This window comes from Balaenoptera borealis (assembly GCF_965194805.1).
Source record: "Balaenoptera borealis genome assembly, chromosome: 13".
NCBI lineage: Eukaryota > Metazoa > Chordata > Mammalia > Artiodactyla > Balaenopteridae > Balaenoptera > Balaenoptera borealis.
In genome coordinates, this window is record NC_138870.1 from 32,873,596 (window position 1) to 32,893,609 (window position 20,014).

General features: G+C 34.8%; 1 protein-coding gene across 3 annotated transcripts in view; it reads right to left on the reverse strand.

The window, feature by feature from the left end:
- Positions 1-20,014, reverse strand: part of SLC2A13 (solute carrier family 2 member 13) — a 456,196-nt gene that overhangs the window by 88,688 nt on the left and 347,494 nt on the right. For all 3 annotated transcript variants that reach the window (XM_082349412.1, XM_082349411.1, XM_082349410.1), the window contains exon 7: positions 9,120-9,245. In XM_082349412.1, coding sequence (XP_082205538.1) covers positions 9,120-9,245 — 126 coding nt within the window. The remainder of the gene's footprint in view (positions 1-9,119; positions 9,246-20,014) is intronic.

A 20,014-nucleotide genomic window follows, 5' to 3' on the forward strand; every position in this document is an offset into this window, starting at 1 on the left:
AAACAATCTTGAGAAAGAAGAATGGAGCTGGAGGAATCACACCCCCTGACTTCAGACTATACTACAAAGCTACAGTCATCAAAACAGTATGGTACTGGCACAAAAACAGACACATAGATCAACGGAACAGGATAGAAAGCCCAGAAATACACCCACATGCTTATGGTCAATTAATCTACAATAAAGGAGGCAAGAATACGCATTAGAGAAAAGGCAGTCTCTTCAATAAGTGGTGCTGGGAAAACTGGACAGCTACATGTAAAAGAATGAAATTAGAACATTCTCTAACACCATATACAAAAATAAACTCAAAATAGATTAAAGACCTAAATGTAAGACAGGATACTATAAAACTCCTAGAGGAAAACATAGGCAGGACACTCTTTGACATAAATTGCAGCAATATTTTTTTGGCTCTGTCTCCTAGAGTACTGGAAACAAAACCAAAAATAAACAAATGGGATATAATTAAACTTAAAAGCTTTTGCACAGTAAAGGGAACTATAAATAAAATGAGAAGATAATCTATGGAATAGGAGACCATATTTGCAAATGATGTGACTGACATGGGATTAATTTCCAAAATATACAAACAGCTCATGAAGCTCAATACCAAAAAACAAACAACCCAATCAAAAAATAGGCAGAAGACCTAAACAGGCATTTCTACACAGAAGACATACAGATGGACAACAGGCACATGAAAAGATGCTCAACATTACTAATTATTAGAGAAATGCAAATCAAACCAGAATGAGGTATCACCTCACACCAGTCAGAATGGTCATCATTTAAAAGTCTACAAACAATAAATGCTCTGAGAGGGTGTGGAGAAAAGGGAACCCTCCTACATTGTTGGTGGGAATGTAAACTGGTGCAACCATTATGGAGAACAGTAGTTCCTTAAAAAACTGAAAATAGAGTTGCCATATGATCCAGCAATCCCACTCCTGGGAGTATATCCAAAGAAAACTCTAAGTTGAAAAGATAAACGCACCCCAATGTTCATAGTGGCACTATTTACAATAGCCAAGACAAGGAAGCAAACTAAATGTCCATTGACAGATGAATGGATAAAGAAGATGTGGTATATATACACAATAGCATACTACTCAGCCATAGAAAAAGAGTGAAATAATGCCATTTTCAGCAACATGGATGGACCTAGAGATTATCATAGTCAGTGAAGTACACCAGACACAGAAAGACAAATATCATGTCACTTTTATGTGGAATCTAAAAAAGTGATACAAATGAACTTATTTACAAAACAGAAAGAGACTCACAGATGTAGAAAACAAACTTATGGCTACCAAAGGGGAACTTGGGGTTAACAGATACAGACTACTACATATAAAATAGATAAACAACAAGGACCTACTCTATAGCACAGGGAACTATATTCAGTATCTTGTAATAACCTATAATGGAAAAGAATCTGAAAAAGAATATATATATATGTACAATTGAATCACTTTTCTCTACACCTGAAAGATTACAAATCAACTCTACCTCAATAAAAAAATAAAAATTATAAAAATTTTAAAAAGCAAAATTGATTAAAAGTATCCTATGTTAGATTCTCTATTACTTCTCTCTATATATAAAATATATGCTAGCAAAAATTAATTTTGAACTATACTGTTATTAGTTTAGGAGCAGAGCTTGAGGATTTTAAATCCCTAATATGAATAACTAATAAAAATATCAATCTTGTACATGAATAATTAAGATACTGATATAGTTTGTTAATGATAAAATAAATTCCTTTTTCTAAATGCAAAACTGATATATGTCTTTAAAAATTAAAAAAGAAGAGGTGATAAAGGGAAAATCCCCTTTTTACTATTTGGCCTACTTCTGTAATACATCTGATCTTATACTGTCACCATAGATATATTGCTTCCCTAGCATACCAATGAGTGTTTGGAGGAAATTTGCTGAATACTTCTTCCAATAATTATTAAAAAGTATTTTTCATGTAGTATGACCACAAGCAATATGCAGTATGCATATTTGGAGTACATGGTTAATTTTTATTTTTTAAACTTTCTTAGTGTTTTAATGAGTACCAAGTAAACATTTAAGATTGTTTACTAAAAATCACATCATTCTCATTTTTCCTTTAGAATGAATGTAGAAGATATCACTAAAATGAAATAATGGGAACATCATATCCTCTCATTTGGAACTTTGTTACTTTCAAACCCTTATATATTTTCTGGTGATGGCAGACTTTTCCCTTTTGTTATTTAATGATTATTGACTGAATGGTAAGGCACTGAGGCATTTAAAATACTGCAGGATACAGACATTGGAATTTATAATCTAATAAAAGAGAAGATACATCCAAACTCAAATCACTATCACATAAGACAGTATAATTATCATAAGTTATACAGGTAAGTGCTAGAGGGGACAACAGGGGATATAATAAGCATTGTTCTCTGGGGCTAATCAGAGAGATTGCAAAGAAAAAGTGATACCTAATCTGGGCAAAACATGATGCTTAGAAGTCAGAGTCAGAGATTCAAAAGAGGGAGAAGGAGGGTAAATCCTAGGCAGAAAGCACAGCATGAGGAAAGGCAAAGAGATCAGAAATCATAATGGATATTAGGGTGACAGCAGGGGGTTTCGATTGACTAGACTTGTGTGTGGGAGAGTGGTGGGTAGCTGGGAAGACAGGCTGGTGTTGTATCAGAGTGCAGCTTTGAGAAAAATATCTGCTGAATGAATACAATAAACCAGACGTTCAGTGCAAGTTAGAACAATGAATTGCCAAATAAGGATCTATCTGGCTATTTTGGTGTGTCTAATTACAGAGCGAAAATGTTGTATTATAGGAAACAAATACTGAATCAGCACATTAAGAAAGTATCCCTAATTAACAATACTTTTAAAGAGTCAGGATATTTGAAGTACCAGAATAGATTATTTTTGTTTTTGTGTGTATAGAAAGCCAGGAGAGATGGAGGTGCATGAATAGACACAGATAAATAAATAGAAAGTATTCTAATGCACTTATCTGTTAGGAAGTGCTTATTCTAGTCTAGAAAATGTGTTATTGACAAATGTAAGAAAAATAAAAATTATTACAGGATATTTACTACTTATATGTGTGCAGAACATTACATTTTTATGAGTGTCTTCAGAAATACTCATTTAAAGTTCATAAAAACCATACTGCTGTGGATAAAAGGGAACCCTCAAATGTTGGTGGGAATGTAAATTGGCGCAGCCACTTTGGAAAACAGTATGAAGGTTTCTTAAAACACTAAAAATAGAGCTACCACATGATCAAGCAATCCCACTCCTGGGTACATATCCAGAAAAAATGAAAACTCTAATTCGAAAAGATATATGTACCCCAGTGTTCATAGCAGCACTATTTATAATAGCTAAGACACAGAAGCAACCTAAATGTCCATTGACAGATGAATGGATAGAGAAGGTGTGTGTGTGTGTGTGTGTGTGTGTGTGTGTGTGTGTCTATAGATATATATATACACACATACACATGCATATATATATACATATATATATATCTATAGACACACACACACACAATGGAATATTGTATGTTATATTGTATATTAGGAGTATGAGATTAACAGACACAAACTACTATACATAAAATAGACAAGCAACAAGGATTTACTGTATAGCACAGGGAATTATATTCAATATCTTGAATAACCTATAATGGAATATTACCTGAAAAAAATAACTGAATCACTGTGCTATACATCTTAAACTAACACAGTATTGTAAACCAACTATACTTCAATAAAAACAAATAAAAACCATATTATTCAACACAGCAATTATATTATTCCCATTTTAAAGATGAAGATTGGGGCTCAGAGAGGCCCAGGCTATCCCAGTGCCAATGATGAGGGAAATGGTAAAAGCTCAAATTTGAAACCGACTCAAAAATGTGCATCTTTCTTCTACCCAATTGTTGCTACCCTAAAAGCAATGGACTTACTGGCTTTTTGACTTTGAGAAAGTAATTCAGACCCTCTAAGCCTCACTGTCTTCATCTGTACAATGGGAATAAAAATCACACGTCACAGAGGTATCAAGCTGGCTCTGGAAAGTTATGTTTTTTCTAGAAAACTGTCTATTTTATTTGTTTCCAAATGCACTGGACAGCATTATTCATAATATTCTCCTATGAATTTTAAAATCTTTACTATCTTTATATGTCCTTTTTTCTCATTCTAAATACTGTCTGTGCCTTCTCTCTCTTCTTAACCAGTATTGCCAGAGGTTTCTCCATTAAATTTGTCTTCTCTAAGAACCAACTTTTGTTTTTGGATCTTCTCTAGTATTTCTTTGCTTTGCATTATTTTTTCCTCTTGTCTTTTAATTTCCATCCTCTGCTTACTCTACAGGCTAACTCTGTATTCTTGCTCTCACTTCTTGTGGATCTTGTCAGTTACTAATTTCAGTGTCCTGGTTTCCATTATGATTCCTTCTTAACCCATTAATTAATTTGAAGATTTTTTTTAAGTTTACAGACTAAAGTAAAAGACGTGATAAATATCTTTCTATTGCTTTGCAGTGTTATCACTGAAAAGACATTTTACACAATACTGATTATCTGGATTTACTTAGAATTTATTGGAATTTACATTTATATAAATTTATTCTTTGTGCTTGAATATGGTAAATCTTCATAGTGTTTTATGTTTGCTTGAAAAGAATGAAGTTCTCTGCATGTTAGGTTCATTATTTAACTCTTACATCAAGCTTGTTATTAAGTTTTCCAAATTCGCTAACCTCTGCTATTTTTTGTCTTCTTGATTGAGCACTTATCTAATTTTTTCCACTCCTTTATTTCCAACTTTTCAATGATTGTCTCTTGTAAACAGCATATAACTGCATTAAAAAAATCTAGTGCGAGGAACTTTGTCTTTCATAGGTATGTTTAATAGAGTTATTTTCACTCTAATAACAGGTACATTTACATGTAACTAATTTTGCTGGGTTTTTTTTTTTTTTTTTTTGGTGGTTTCTCTTAACCATGTTTTTTTCCTGTAATTTTCCCCTTTTCCTGTCTTTATTAGTTTGATTGATTCTCTTTTTTCTCTCTGTACTAGTATATCTTTAAGAGATTATACTTATATTTTTAACACCTATATTTAACAAGTTGCAAAACTAATTATAATCTCCATTTCCTTCTGAAAACAAACAAAAGAATATAGAGGGCTTTTTTTTTCCCCCAAAGTTCCCATACCACATTCTATGTTATTTATCCAGAAATTTAGCTTTCCAAGTTTTTTATTTTTTTACAAAATTTACTTAAGTATAACATTTGTTATATATGTATATATATGTGTATATATATACACACACGCACATACCCATATACTGCACAAATCATGTGTGCAGCTTTCAGTATAATTGAAAAAATTATACTATTTCCTTTTTTTCTTTTAAACATATTAAAGTCTCTTAAAATTTTTTTTTTTTGGTAATACAAGGTTCTTTAGGTATTCATTCTTCCATCTGTCACACTTGGTGGCTTCCTTTCCTTCATAAATTGATGTAGTTTAAAATTTCTGACTATCTCATATTTGCTTTCCATGGAAATCTCATGTTGTCCTGGATTCTGACAATTGCATGTTTCTTTCTGAGTTAGCTCTATAGATGTCTCCAGTTTGGGACCCACTTTTTTTTTTTCACTCTTCATGTTTCTCCTATGGTTCCCCCTTCACAAAGGCAGTGTGAAATTAGAAGCCATATTTCCCCACAGCAAATGCTCCTGGTTTTGATTTCTCATGTGTGACGCTATTTCTATTCAAGGTCCCAAGTGGGCCACAGAGAATTTAGCAGCTTGCCTAGCCCAGGCCAACAGCTTTTCCTGTCTCTATTTCAGAGCCTTTGGTAGTCCATCATAGCTCCAGAGTCAAGACCTGCACCTTTGTCTTCTCAGCACCTAAAATGCTAGCCTCTCACCCTTTAGGCCGGCTTCTGATATTCCCATGGGCTGCTAGGTTTCCACATGGGCTAACTGCTCTCATTCTCATTGGTGGCACGTGGGCATTTCTCTCAAGTTCAGCTGTGAATTAAACCTGTATTTGCCTGTGTGGGGGAGGCATGTGGGAGGTACAGAGGACGATGGACGGGAGGAGGTTTTCTATCAGCTAAGTGTACTATATTTTCTAGACGTATGTTAAATGATTTTAACACGGATTTTCCTTTTTAAAAGTTTTAATTGTAAAGTACACATTACATAAAAGTTACCATCTTAACTAACCATTTTAAATTTTAATCATTTTTTATTGTACAGTTCAGTAGTGTTAAGCATATTCACCTTAGTGTGCAAGCAACCTCCAAAACTCATTCCATTTCCAAAACTGAAACTCCATACCCCTTAAACAAACTCCTTATTCCCTTCTTGCCCCTGCCTGTGGCAACCACCATTCTTCTTCCTGTCTCTATAAACCTGACTACTCTAGGTACCTCATATTAGTGGAGTCATACGGTATTTGTTCATTTCACTTATCATCATGTCTTCAAGGTTCATTCATGTTGTAGTAGCCAGAATTTCTTTCCTTTAAATATGAATAATATGTCATTGTTTGTATATACAGTTTGTTTATCCATTCATCTGTCAAATAACACTCGAGTTGCTTCCATCTTTTAGCTATTATGAATAATGCTGCTATGAACATGGGTATTCAAATATAACTTCAAGACCTTGTTTTCAATTCTTTTGGACATATACCCAGAAATGGAATCGTTAAATGATATATAATTCTGTCTTAAAATACTGTTTTCCATACTGGTTGCACCATTTCACATTCCTATCCACAGTGCATACAGTTTGTAATTTTTCCACATCCTTCACAACAATTGTTGTTTTGTTTTTGTTGTTGTTTTTTATCCTAAGGGGTCTGAGGTAATAACTCATTGTAGTTTTGACTTGCATTTCCCTAATGATTAGTGATGCTGAACCATTTTTCATGTGCTTGGTCATTTGTATATCTCTTTTGAGAACTAAATGATTTAAAAAAATCTTTTGATTGAAATATAACTACATAGATATAGAAAAGCATGCTGATTGACTTAAAGTTTTGTTTCCAACTAATTATAGTTGATTATATGGACAAATGGTTTTCATTATGTTGAGATAATTCAGAGTACATCAAAATCAGCATACTATCCCCATCATGAATGGTATTATCATTTTACCTGGTGTCTTTTCAGAAAAGAGCTACAATTAGAGATCTCAGTTTCTGTCTATGAATTGCCTCAATACTTGACCCTAAAACATCTAGAAATAGTATATCTCAAATATGAATCCAAGGTAATGGTAGATTTTACCCTGAAAATTCCATTCTAGGTAACTGCATAAAACCTGTCAACCAACTAATAAACAAAAATATAGTGAATGCTATTTTACCTACAAATGGAAAATCTGTCGTAGGAATTTTTCATGGTTAACACATCCTGCATTTTTTGCTTCCTTTCTAGAACAGATTGAGGCAACCCACCACAGTGGCCAAGCTAGGAGGAGGGTTGTTGCTTAGCACAGAGAAGAGTGAGAAAACCTGTTTTTTTTTTCAGGGGGGCGGGCAGTAAAGAATTTGAGGTTATTCTAAGAATAGTCCACAAACATGAAAGTTCTTTGTATATTTTGTTTAGTTCTTTGTATTTTTCCTACTTGGGTATTATCTGTTTTCACTTTTCTCTAGTAGTGTGTGTAACCAAGGAATAATGGTACAAAAATATAAATAAAATCTAAGAATAAGTTGAAATGAAAGAAGTAATACACATTTCTATTAAAAAGTTGTACAATTTGTTATTTGCAAAAAGAACAAGATTCTTATTTTGAGACCTCTGACCTCTAGACCTTCTACTGAGGAAGAGAGAAACATCTAATTTTAGCATCCCTTTACCATCAGTAGACATTTCCCTTAAGTTTGTATATTAATTCTATGAAATACAGGAAACTACATACACAGATTTCATAATGTTCATAATTCTTGACTAGTAACTTTCAGGTTTTTTCTATTGAAAAAAATCATAAGGATTAAAGCTGTAAACTATTACATCTAAAAATATTTAATCAATTAACTTCCTAATAAAGCTTGACTGATGAAAAGTATGCGCTGGGTGTTTTTAAAAGAAGCTCTTTCATGTTTTCATTTTAAGTAATAATTGCATTTCTTTTACATATTTCTTTTTAATCAGTGTATTTAAAATGTGGTCTGGATTTTCACTCAACTACCATATAATTTATTTCTACTTCTTTGGAGTAATTCCCTAATAAAATGATTAACGACAACAGCATAATGATTAATAATGATATATTATACTTCATGGCTCCTAGGAGATACAAGCATTTTATTACAGATTTCATTGCCTTCATCAGTATTAGGAGACAGAATGAGAGGATACTACTCTTTTTATGAGAATTTAAAACACAAAAGAGGTTAAAGCCATGTCAAATAATACTTACATGTTTTTGTGTCCATGAATATGAATATTAGTTCATATTTGTTCTATACTAATATTTCTTTTATGTGCCTACTATAAACCAATGTGATCTGTCAAAAAGAGAAAGGTTTATACTTTCTCATACATGCCTATAATTACCAACTTTATCCTTACTTTGTTTAATTTCTCTGACTTCCAGCAAAGTACTAAAAGAATAAAAGAATTTAAAGTGATAGTAATTCATTTTGACTTGACAATTTTCTGTCTTTCACTTAAGTTTGGGAGTTTGGAAATTATTAGTATAATTTAAAAATACCCAACAGGAGAAACTGCTTTGGCAATATTTAGAAATACCTGCCTCAAGATCCAAACTCCTGTAGCTTATTAGGACAACACTGGGTCTGAAATTTGGATTTCCTGAAGTCTAGGCTAGAGTTTATATTCTAAGTTTGTGAAACGTACAGTTGCAATGTTGTCTACCCACACTCATCAGAATATGCTGCAAAGTAATGTAGTTATAAAGACCAGTTTCAAAGATTCTTTAAAAGAAGACCAATTTAAAAGAAGTAGAGTCATTGAGTGTAAGTGCAGTCATTCTGTAAGTTTAAAAATAAGACTCATTCTGAAATTTTATTGTATATTCTTATGGTATATACTGAGCTACATACCTGCCCCAGGCTGCCTCGTTTGTAGATGCTTTATTAACTGGAACACAGGAGGAGTCACTGACAGCTGATTTATTCATCTTATAGCAGAAACCGCAGTCTGGATCCAACATACATTCATTACAGTAACTGTAAAATGAAACGAGTTGTAGTCATGTTAGCAGAGACAATTGCTGCTCAGTCAGTACACAATATGTGCTCCCCTGCATTTTCCACTTTACTTTGCAGTAAGCTTGGGGCCATGGCACTTGTTTTGGCCATGGCAAATGACATGTGCTGAGACAGGTGAGAGCTGGCTGGTCTCGTCCATCTCTCCCTCCTCTGGTTGCAGCAACTCTGGAAACTACTTTGAGATGGAGGAGGATTGGATGTGCAATATTGGATGTAGAAGAACCCCTGTCTACCTACAGCAAATATACTTTTGTTTTCCTAAGCCACTGAGATTTGTTACTGGAGCATGGACTGGTCCATCTTGAACCAGCTTGCCTGGTTCCTAACTGTACCAAAGCATTTATTTCTCTTAAATGTCTCCATCATGTACCATATCTTCTAAAAAATGGAATTTTCCCCTAATATATATCATGAAATAGAAAATTCAAAGAATGAAAAAAATTATATCTAGAGAAAAAAGTTAAAAAATAAAAATGCCACCACCCAAATAATGGTCACTGTTAACATCTTGGTGGACATCTGTATTTTTAATAAATATATATTGAAAATCAACTATGTTGTGTGCTTAATTAAAAAAAGTTGTAACCTTTCAAAATTGTATAATTTATTTTTTAGGCTGCACCATGTGGCATGTGGGATCTCAGTTCCCCGACCAGGGATCAAACCCAGGACCCTGCATTGGGAGCACAGAGTCTTAACCACTGGACCACCAGGGAAGTCCCTAAATTTTTTTTTAAAAAGAGAAAAGAAAAAAAAGTTGGTGTAGGGAAAAAGGCTAACTTTTCTCTAAGTTAATTACATCCACTGATTGGATTACAGAGCCATAACCAATTAATCATTGCTCACCTAACAGCAGTATCCTAAATGCAGGAAAATTTTAAAGAGGCAAAATCCTTTAGAGGGCAGGGTTTTCCAACATAAGCCTACAGCGTGCTTGTATAATGAGTTTTCTCACTGTCATACTATTTGCCAGACAAACCTGGAGCACTTTATACATAGCAGGCACACACAAGGTATGGAGACCCTAAGGTGAATAAGCTAAAGTCCCTTCACCTTGATAGATAAAAGGCAATGATGAGAAGTAGCTACACCAGTAAATAATGGTAATATGATAGAAAACAGTTAAGAACTACTCTAAGGACAGAGACCTGATTATTCGCCTGTAAGAGTGGGGGATAATTTCAGAAACGATATTTGAACTGGATCATAAGAGAAATTTACCCAGCAAAGAGGTAGAGAGAAGGGCATTTCAGAGAACTGCTTGTTCTTGAGTTGGCCAAAAAGTTCATTCGGGTTTTTCCATAACATCTCACAGAAAAAACCTGAACGAACTCCATACATAATTAAAGAACAGTCAATACAGACTTATTAAATATCTACTGTGTACAAGTAATTACACAGTGGGGTGTGGGAGAGAAACAGGGTAAGAACTACTACAAGTTACCCAAAGAAGACATGAATCCTCAAAACCAAAATACTTCTTTGATACATTTAGCTAAATGGAAAAAAACTGGCGTTGTTTAAAAATTAGATTATTGCCATTTCAGCCTCTGTCTGTAAACCTTTCCTTTGCAAATAGTCTATTTTTAATGTGACTTCAATCGTATTCTAAAAGCAAAAAAGAGGTCTTTCAAAGCCTACCAAAAGATCAATACACTTTAGAAAGGTGATACAGTATTGTGAATCTAAAATTTCCCACACTGGTGATAAGCGAAATAAAACAATAGAAAGCATAAGAAGTATTCCGAGCTTCTGGCTTTGAGAACTAGACTAGGCTAATTTGGAAAGGAAGATCATTCCTACTAGTATTTTGTTTATTTATTTGTTTGTTTGCTTTTTTATTCTGTCCATATGAGGTAGAATTAACAACTTTGATTGCTTCAATGGCTTTAAATGATACTTATTTGGGAAATGTCAATTCATCCATTTGTAGAGAAGTGACTCTCTACTTAATTTCTCAAAAAATACTTATTTCCTATAAAAGGCCAAAAAACTTAATGATAAAGACTAATAGTTACCAAGAACCTACTGTATGTGCATGTCAGACATACAAGGTGTTACCCATAATGCTCTGCCTCTCTATCACCATTCAAGCATCCAACTCTGACCACAACCTTCCATTCTTCCAGCTTTCTTCCTAAATGATCCCTGCTCTGCCATGATCATTCATGCAACAAATACAAATATTTTACACTTACTCTGTGCCAGGCACTATTCCAGGGGCTGGGACTCATTAGCGAACAAAACAGTTTCTCTGCCCTCATGAAGCCAGTTTGTATATTAGACCTCCTGGTGACCTCCAATTAAGTGATCTATTTGCTCCCTATTCCTTAGTTTTTTCCTTTCTTTAGTTCTGTCCTTAACTAGCTTATTGACCATGACCCATCATTTCAACATCCTAAATTTCCCTGCCTATTTATCTTCTCATTTCACCCATCTAGCTATATATGAACACAAACATTTGCCTTTTCTGTGCCTTCACCCACCTACCCAAATGCAGTTGAAGGAATTACACAACACGGCAGATCAGTAGTTCCTCTGTAACACACTACTACCAGCCTCAAAAGGATCCTCAACAGCCTGAAATTCTCAATAGTTTTCTCTAGTCAACTCTATAGGAGGACTATTTTAACCATTCTACACAAAAACTATTCCTCAAATCTCCAATGCTCCATTTCCCTTTACTCTCTGCAAATGACCTCAACTTCAGCTTTACAGAGAAAACAGATGAAAGTGGTAAAGATGGGAAATTTATAATCTTATAGCAAACATATAAACCATTCTACTTTCCTATGCTCCAGTTATGAAGAGAAGCCATTCTTCTCAGCTGAGGTCAACTTCTCCATCTGGGCTTTCATCCCATTCCATCTCCTCAGGTCATCTCAAACCTGATTATTGCTCCTTCTTTCTCTTAAGATAAAAGATTAGATTTTTGATTGTGATATTTTTCTCCTTTTAATGTAGGCATTTATAGCTATAAATTTCCCCCTAAGCACTGCTTTAATTGCATCCCATATTTGGTGTGTTATGTCTTCATTTTCATTCATCTCAAAGTATTTTGTAATTTCCCTTGTGATTTCATCTTTGATCCATTAGCAATTGAGGAGTGCATTATTTAATTTTCATATACTTGTGAATTTCCCAGATTTCTTTGTTAGTGATTTGTGATTTCTAATTTCACTCCACTGTGATCAGAGAACATACTCTGTATTATTTCAATCCTTTTAAAATTTATCAAGGCTCGCTTTGTGGCCTAGCATATGATCTGTCCTGGAGAATGTTCCTTGTACATTTATGAAGAATGTGTTATTCTGTTGTTGTTGGGTGAAGTGTTCTCTAGATGTCTGTTAGATCTAGATGGTTTATATACAATATACTAATCTTAAAGCATCTTGGCCCCTTGGTTTCTATCAGCCTTCACCTCCACTTAACTTCCTCCACATCCTGGTAATTGTCATTATCTTGAAGAGGGGTCAGCAAACTATAGCCCTTGAGACAAATACAGACCACCCCCTGTTTTTGTAAATAAAGTTTTACTAAAACATAGCCATGCCCATTTGTTTACTTATCTATGAATACCTTCAACTTCAAGGGCAGAGTTGAGAAGTCTAACAGAATCCATATGGCCTGCAAAGCCACAGACATTTACTATCTTACCCTTTACAGGAAGTCTGCTGATCCCTGATCTTAATCACAAACACAGATTTCTTATTCCTTTCCTTCAAGATCTCTTACTTCTTTACTCCTAGGATAACTGTTCTTCTGTCTCAGAGATCTTCCACACTCCTTTTTTCCTGATGCTTCACTAACTTCATGGCTTTGCATCCTTCTCTGTCAAGACTTTCATGGTAAACGACTTTAACCACTTTCACCAGACCCTCAACGTTTTTGTATTTAGGTTCTCCTATAAAGTCAACCTATAAACTTTTATGTTTGTTTCTTTCTATGTTTTTTCTTTCTACATCTAAGTTGCTCTTTACTGGTGGAGAATTAACATAACCAGGCATATTGGTGAAACTCTACAATCACAGTATTCAACTGCAGCTGGATCCTCACTGCTGAGAGGAAACTTTTACCTGTCCCTAATCAGTGATTTTCCCCACTCCCACAACTGATATCCCAAATGCCCACAACTCTCCTACAATCCCAATCCTTATTTCCTCCTACAAATCTTTTTGAAAATGGCCTTGCCTTGCTTCCCAGTGAAAACTGAAGAGATTAGGAATGAACTTTTTCAACTTTAAACTCAGACGTGAACAAAGATATCTATAGCCACATCTATCCTCGTCTGTTTTCCTCCAGGCTCTGAAAAAGAATTGCTCAAAGGTCATCCTTCTATCAGAGCTTTTAATCTTACTCCCTTTGGTCTTCACTAGGACCAACACTTTGTCCCATTGGTTATTTTCTTCTCTTTATACTTTTAGACCTCTCCTAGAACATACCCCATAGTTTATGTGCAGGCTCTGGCCTTTCTCATATTAAAAAAGCATGAAAAACTTTCTTTTGTACTACTTCACACCAGTTCATGGAGTCGGTCAGTGAAAAGAGGCCAAATATTAAAAAGAATTCAATTTCCTTGCCATCTCAGGGAGTGGGCCACTGTTGGGAACTGATTGGCCAACTGATCTGGCCTTGGAGCCTCTCAGGCTTCTGAAGGCAAAGTATGATTCCCTACCACTCCCTTATCCTTGACCTGGAATATTTGTTTTTCATCATTTGGACTATTTTATGGCAAAATTCTCCCAAATGTAACATTTCTAACTTCAACTTGACATTTAGAAGATAATACAAAACTTTAAATATCCTGGGGAATCTGCTAATTGACCTTTTACAGAGAGCATATATCATAACTGTGGCTTTAACAAATAGTGTTGAAAAAAGGAACAACTTCTAGAAGTGGCTATTTTTTATTCATGATTTGCTCTTTAAGGCTTTCTTGAACATGACCTGATAAATTTACATGAGATTTTCTAAATATAAAATTTGAGAATTTAAATATTCTGTTACTAAATATATTGTTACTAAATCAATGCTCATAAGAACATTCTAAGCATAGATTAAAATATTTTTTTGTGAAAAGCAGACTGGTATATTAGGCCCTATTTGTCCCCTTTCACAGTATGACCTGGTGAGTTCTAAATTTTGGACTTCAAGTTTTCCATCCCAAGAGCACATGATCTCTAAGAACCCACCCAGTTGCAAGATTCTACATGAAAGAAAAAGAAATACATATACTCTCACTCTAAATTCACACAAACTTTAACAGCGTAAAACATATTAGGATGCTGTAACATCTCACAAATATTTACTCTTACATACTTATTTCAAGGGCAGAATTATTAGTGTGCCTTACTTTAAGAAATTCTAAAGTTACAAAGGAAATGAATTAAGAAAGCATTTACAAAAGGGCTATGTTTTATCAAAGGAATTGCTGAATTAATTACATAAAATGGGGATCCCTCTCTTTTGATACAAAATATTTTAAACTTCAGACAAGTCAGTATATAGTACAGTTGATGGTGATGGCCTTCCTCTCTGCTCTGTGCACACCTCTATTGTAGAACTTACAATGTTCTTTACTGACTGGTTTGCAAGGACCTGAGGGAAAAGGCCATGCTTATGAACTCTGCAAATGCAGCACCCCAGTGTAGGCTAGATACCCAACCCAATGCATGTTTATTGAATGAATCAAAGCATGGTAGCTCTATAAATCAAGGCACACTGTAGGTTCATTAATCTGTTTCTGCTCGTTAATAGAAAATAATTTTGGGGGGTGGGTAGCTTGGAGTGAATATTTGAGTCATTTTTTGGAATAAAATTAAAAGAAGGTAAAACCTAGTGTCAGATGGTACTTTAAACTAAGCCCAGTTTTTAAATTGTCAGAGGCTAAAGCTGCCATTTGCAAACATTTAATCCACAACCTAAATGGAACTGGTTAGTAATTTTGATAACTCACTTTCAGAAACAGCAGCTGCAAGGGCCAATTTCCTTGAAGCCCAAAGAAAAGAGCTACACAGAGAGAGGGCTCTTTTTACATCATAGCCTGCAAAATTTCATAGTAAAAGGACATTATGATATTTAGAGAGAAATTGTGGTAAATAAGTGTGCCCAGAATGCATGCTGTTGTTCTTGACTGTGGATACTTTCAACTGGGGAGAATATACAATAGCCAATGTTCTACTAGGGGATGAAACTGCTGGGGAAACTAGCAGAGCACACTAGAAACTCTACTAGGAAACTGGAAAATATATAATCCAGACAATAACTACAATTAGAACCAAACAGTTCTTTTCTTGCTAGTTTCAAGGAAGGTTTAACTTTTTAATCTCTGACATTTCTTTTTAGAAAGGGAGAAAAATAAGTATTCAGATATTTAGAAAAAAACTGGTTCTAAAATCTTAAAATATTTCCAATTAAAGTAAAAAAGAGTAGAATAAAAGGTGGCTTAGTGTCTAAGGGAGAGAAAGGATGGCCTATTTTCATTCAGTCAATCTTTTACATGTTTCATATGGCACTCAGGGTCTTAACCAAATGTGCCCTCTTCTCTCTCCTGAGAAAATCTTTTAAAAATCGATTTCGGTTAATTTCAAACATTTTAAGTTTCTACTCTGTGAAGTCGAGTGTGAATCTGGCCCTATAGAAAACAGTCCATTTGTTTTTAAGTATGTCTCCTTAAATCCAATAAGATAAGAACATTAAGAACAGTGGTCTTAAAATGCCTGTCTTGGCATGGCCTAAATTAAAAAAAAAATCAGTTGTGGTAAATGCAGGTGTTAGGACAATCCATTGCCACAGGTCCACTTTCATTCTCTGTGGGTAACTGTTCACTCATTTATTCCTTATGCATGAGTTTAATACCCTACTTTGTGTAATTATGTCACTCTGTTTCCCAGACAGCTATTCTAAATTTTCTCTACTCCTTACTATGCCCTCCTTACTCCTAACTGTCCCCGTTGCCTTCAAGTAGGCAACCTGGAATCCAGTTTACTCTTACTGGGGGGACAGCTTGCCTCGCTTGTAGCTCTCTGCAGGGCCAGATTTCTTCACAAGTTCTGCAAAGAGAACTCCAGGACACCTGCCTTCTTTCTCAGCCAGACAGTAGATGTCAGGGGACTCCCCCTCCTCATTTGGACTGTGAAAGTAGGGAACTTGTGAGAATTTTTTTAAAAATAAGAAATTCTGGGGGACTTAAGTAAATCGTTGGAAATTAATTTAAAAAGCTAGGGACTATTGGTGCTGATTTTATGAAGTAAGTCATGCCTCACCACTTCATGAAAACTGCCCTAACAGAGATTGCTGGTGATCTTCTCATTGTTAACTCTGGGTGCTTTTCTTTCCTAAACTTATCATTCTATGATAAAATTTCCTAAACATTTTCCCTCTTTCCTAAAATTTTCTCATTCCTTGACACCATGCCCTTTATGTTTCTTCCACCTCTCAGACTGATGCATCTTTTCTTTCTCCTTGGTTCTGTTCTTGGCAATCTTCTTTCATTACTCTGTATAACTTTTGCTGGGAAACATCAGCAGTACACAACCATTATTATCAGTGATACACAGAGACTCCATGACCTGTTTCTCTAGTTTGTTTCTCCTCCCTAAGTGCCAGACCCATATTTCCACCACCCAATTTTCTGAATGTTCACAAGTACCTAAAACTCCACCTTTGACTTTCCCCTCAAAGCTTTCCTACTGCTCTTCTGTGTCTCACAATTTAATAACCTGAGCATGATCTGAGACCACTCACATTTAAATAGTTACAACTCCATCATGTCTATCTCCAAAGCATGTGTAGTTTCTCTACTCTCCATTCTTACCACTTCTCACTGGGACTTTGACTTGAACTTGCCACCTCTCACCTGAACTCTTCCAATAGTCTTCTACTGAGTCTTCCTGCTTCTAGACTCCTTCCACTTCATCTTCTACATTGTCCTAAATCTAACCTGATCCAAACTCTCTCTTGTTTAAATCCTGCAATAGCTTTCCATTGCCTATAGGATGAAGACCAATCTTATTATGGCATGATCTAGTCCCTTCTTGTCAATCTTTTGTGCTATTTCTCCACAGATGTCATGGGTTGTAGCCATTTCATACAAACTGCAGGATTCAGAATATGACATGTTCTTATGTTTTTCCTCATAATGTTTTCTCTGTCTGAACTATTACTTTCCACCTTTGTTTTCCTACACATTTGCCTCGAGACTCATATTTGGCATCACCTCCTCTGTGAAACTCAGACCCCAGCAGAATTAGATGTATCACTATGTTATCAGAGGATCACAAAAGTCTATTATTATTACTGCCCATCCCACCATTTCTCTAAGGGTTTGTGATATGTTTGCCTTCCCTTAATGCACTGTGACCTTTTCAAGGTAGAGACTTTTGTCTTGTACATCTTTTATTCCTAGTGATTTCCATGTTGCCTGATAGATAAGTGTTCAATAAATACCTATTGTGTAAATAAAGGGATGAATGAATGTCACTTATATTGACAACAGATTTGGTAGTTCTCCCTGCAGTTCCATTAGAGAAGTGACATCTCATTCACCACATCTTGGTCCATGAGATCATAGGGTTGAAGCTTGAAATCAAGCTATGAATTGTTCCTTACAATTCATGGCTCTCAGATCAAATCCACATATAATTTGCTGCAACCTTTTGGAACACAGTCATATTTCTCATCACTTCCCCTTAGAAACTGAGGCTGAAAAAGCAGTGGATTCCTGAGTTAGAGGCAAAAAGTAATTCACAGAAGTGAGGCTTGCTGATTAAAAGCAAGCACAGGATATTGCTCTTCGGTGCTATTAAATAAGGAAAGTTTAGCTGATTTGTCAGAGTGGGTTTCTTTTTTTTAAAAAAAAATTTTATTAGTACTTTAGGCTCTAATTTCTAGTCACTGATTGTCTAACCTTCTTTTATGAATTCTTGGATTTGTTCTCCTATTTTATCTCAGAAAAGTACACCAATAAACTCTCTAAAGGGGAGGGAGGTAGAAGAAGAGAGTTCTATCTGCCAAGCCCATCACCTTCAATAGGGCTAAGTGCTTTCCTATTATACTACATAAACCTTTGGTCAACATACTTAAAAACAAAACCCTCAATTCCAACTTTGCAAATATAAGATGACATGTATATGCATGTGTTTATATACGTACATATGTGTATTTATGTAAGTAAATCTGCGTGTGTGTGTGTGTGTGTGTATATATATATATATATATATATATATATATATATATATATGCACACGTATTTAAATACAAATTTTTCAGTCTATAAGTTGAGAGTAAATTCAGATTTACAATACTATTTGGTAATCAACACATAGGCACCCAAATACAATATAATTAGTGTGCAACATGTCACCTTCAAAGGAAAAAAACAGTAATTCATCTTCTCTGGTGACAGTATATGTTATTCATTTTTGATGCGACAGAAAAATATTAGAAGAAACATTAAGAGATTGGAATTTTTAGGTTTGCCAACAGACCAAGTCGATTAGCATTTGTAGATTTGAAGAGAATTGTGGAGGGTGTGTTTTATTGTGGCGCTATCACAGAGCTCACCACATGCAGAACACTGTACATGTGCTTAGTTAATCCTTACATGGGCTTTATGAGAGATGCTTTACTTTCCTTTTTGTTAGATGAGAAACCTGACATTTAGAGAGATTAAGCTATCTAAGCAAGGTCACACAGCTAAAATGTGGCAGAGCCGGAATTCAGACCTAAGTGTATTGACTCCAAATGCCCAGATTTTTATAAGTTTATTTAAAGTGAAATAGGCTAAAAGTTTTAAAGGAAATATGCTAAAATTAAAATTGGAAAGAAAAGAACTACAGCTTCTATAGCAGTGTAAAGTTTACAAAGCACTTTCACATACACTGTGTCATCTGGTCTTTCCAACAAGTTGGTGAGGTATGCATTAAAATTCCTACTTTACAGATGAGAAAACCAAAGCTCAGAAAAGCAAGCCTTGCTCATGTCCCTAATGCAGGTTCTCTGACTCCAAACGCAATTTTTACTCTACTTAGCCTTTAATTTGTTGAAATTTAAAGTTATCCTTGTGAGAAAATTGATTAGCATATTGAAGATACTGACATTGTGATAGATAAAATAAATACTTATTCTGCATAGATGATTTGGAATCTTCTGTTGTCTTGTGTAGAGAGCATACGAAGCAGTGGTTACACTCCCAGGAAGATGAAGGCAGAGAGGTCAACACAATTTGGAAAAGTGGTGACCACTATGGCACATACTTTTATTTTAATTAAAATTTTTTATTGAGAAAAAACTCACATAATATAAAATTTACTATTTTAACCATTTTAGAGTTTACAATTCAGTAATTTTTATTATATTCAGAGTTGTGCAACCATCACCACTATCCAATTCCAGAAAATTTCCAACACCCAAAATAAACCTCATATCTCCCAATTTCCACCTCTCACCATTTCATGGCAACCACTAAACTACTGCATGTCTCAACAGATTTCTGTATATAAATGCAATCATATAATATGTGGTCTTCTGTTTCTGGCTTCTTTCAATATGATGTTTTCAAGGTTCATCCAAATTTTAGTACTTCATTCTTTTCTATAGCTGTGTAATATTTCATTGTGTGGATATACCATATTTTGTTTATCCATTCATCAGTTGATGGAACAATTGGGTTATTTCTACTTTTTGGCTATTATGAATAATGCTGCTAGAAACATTTGTGTACAAGG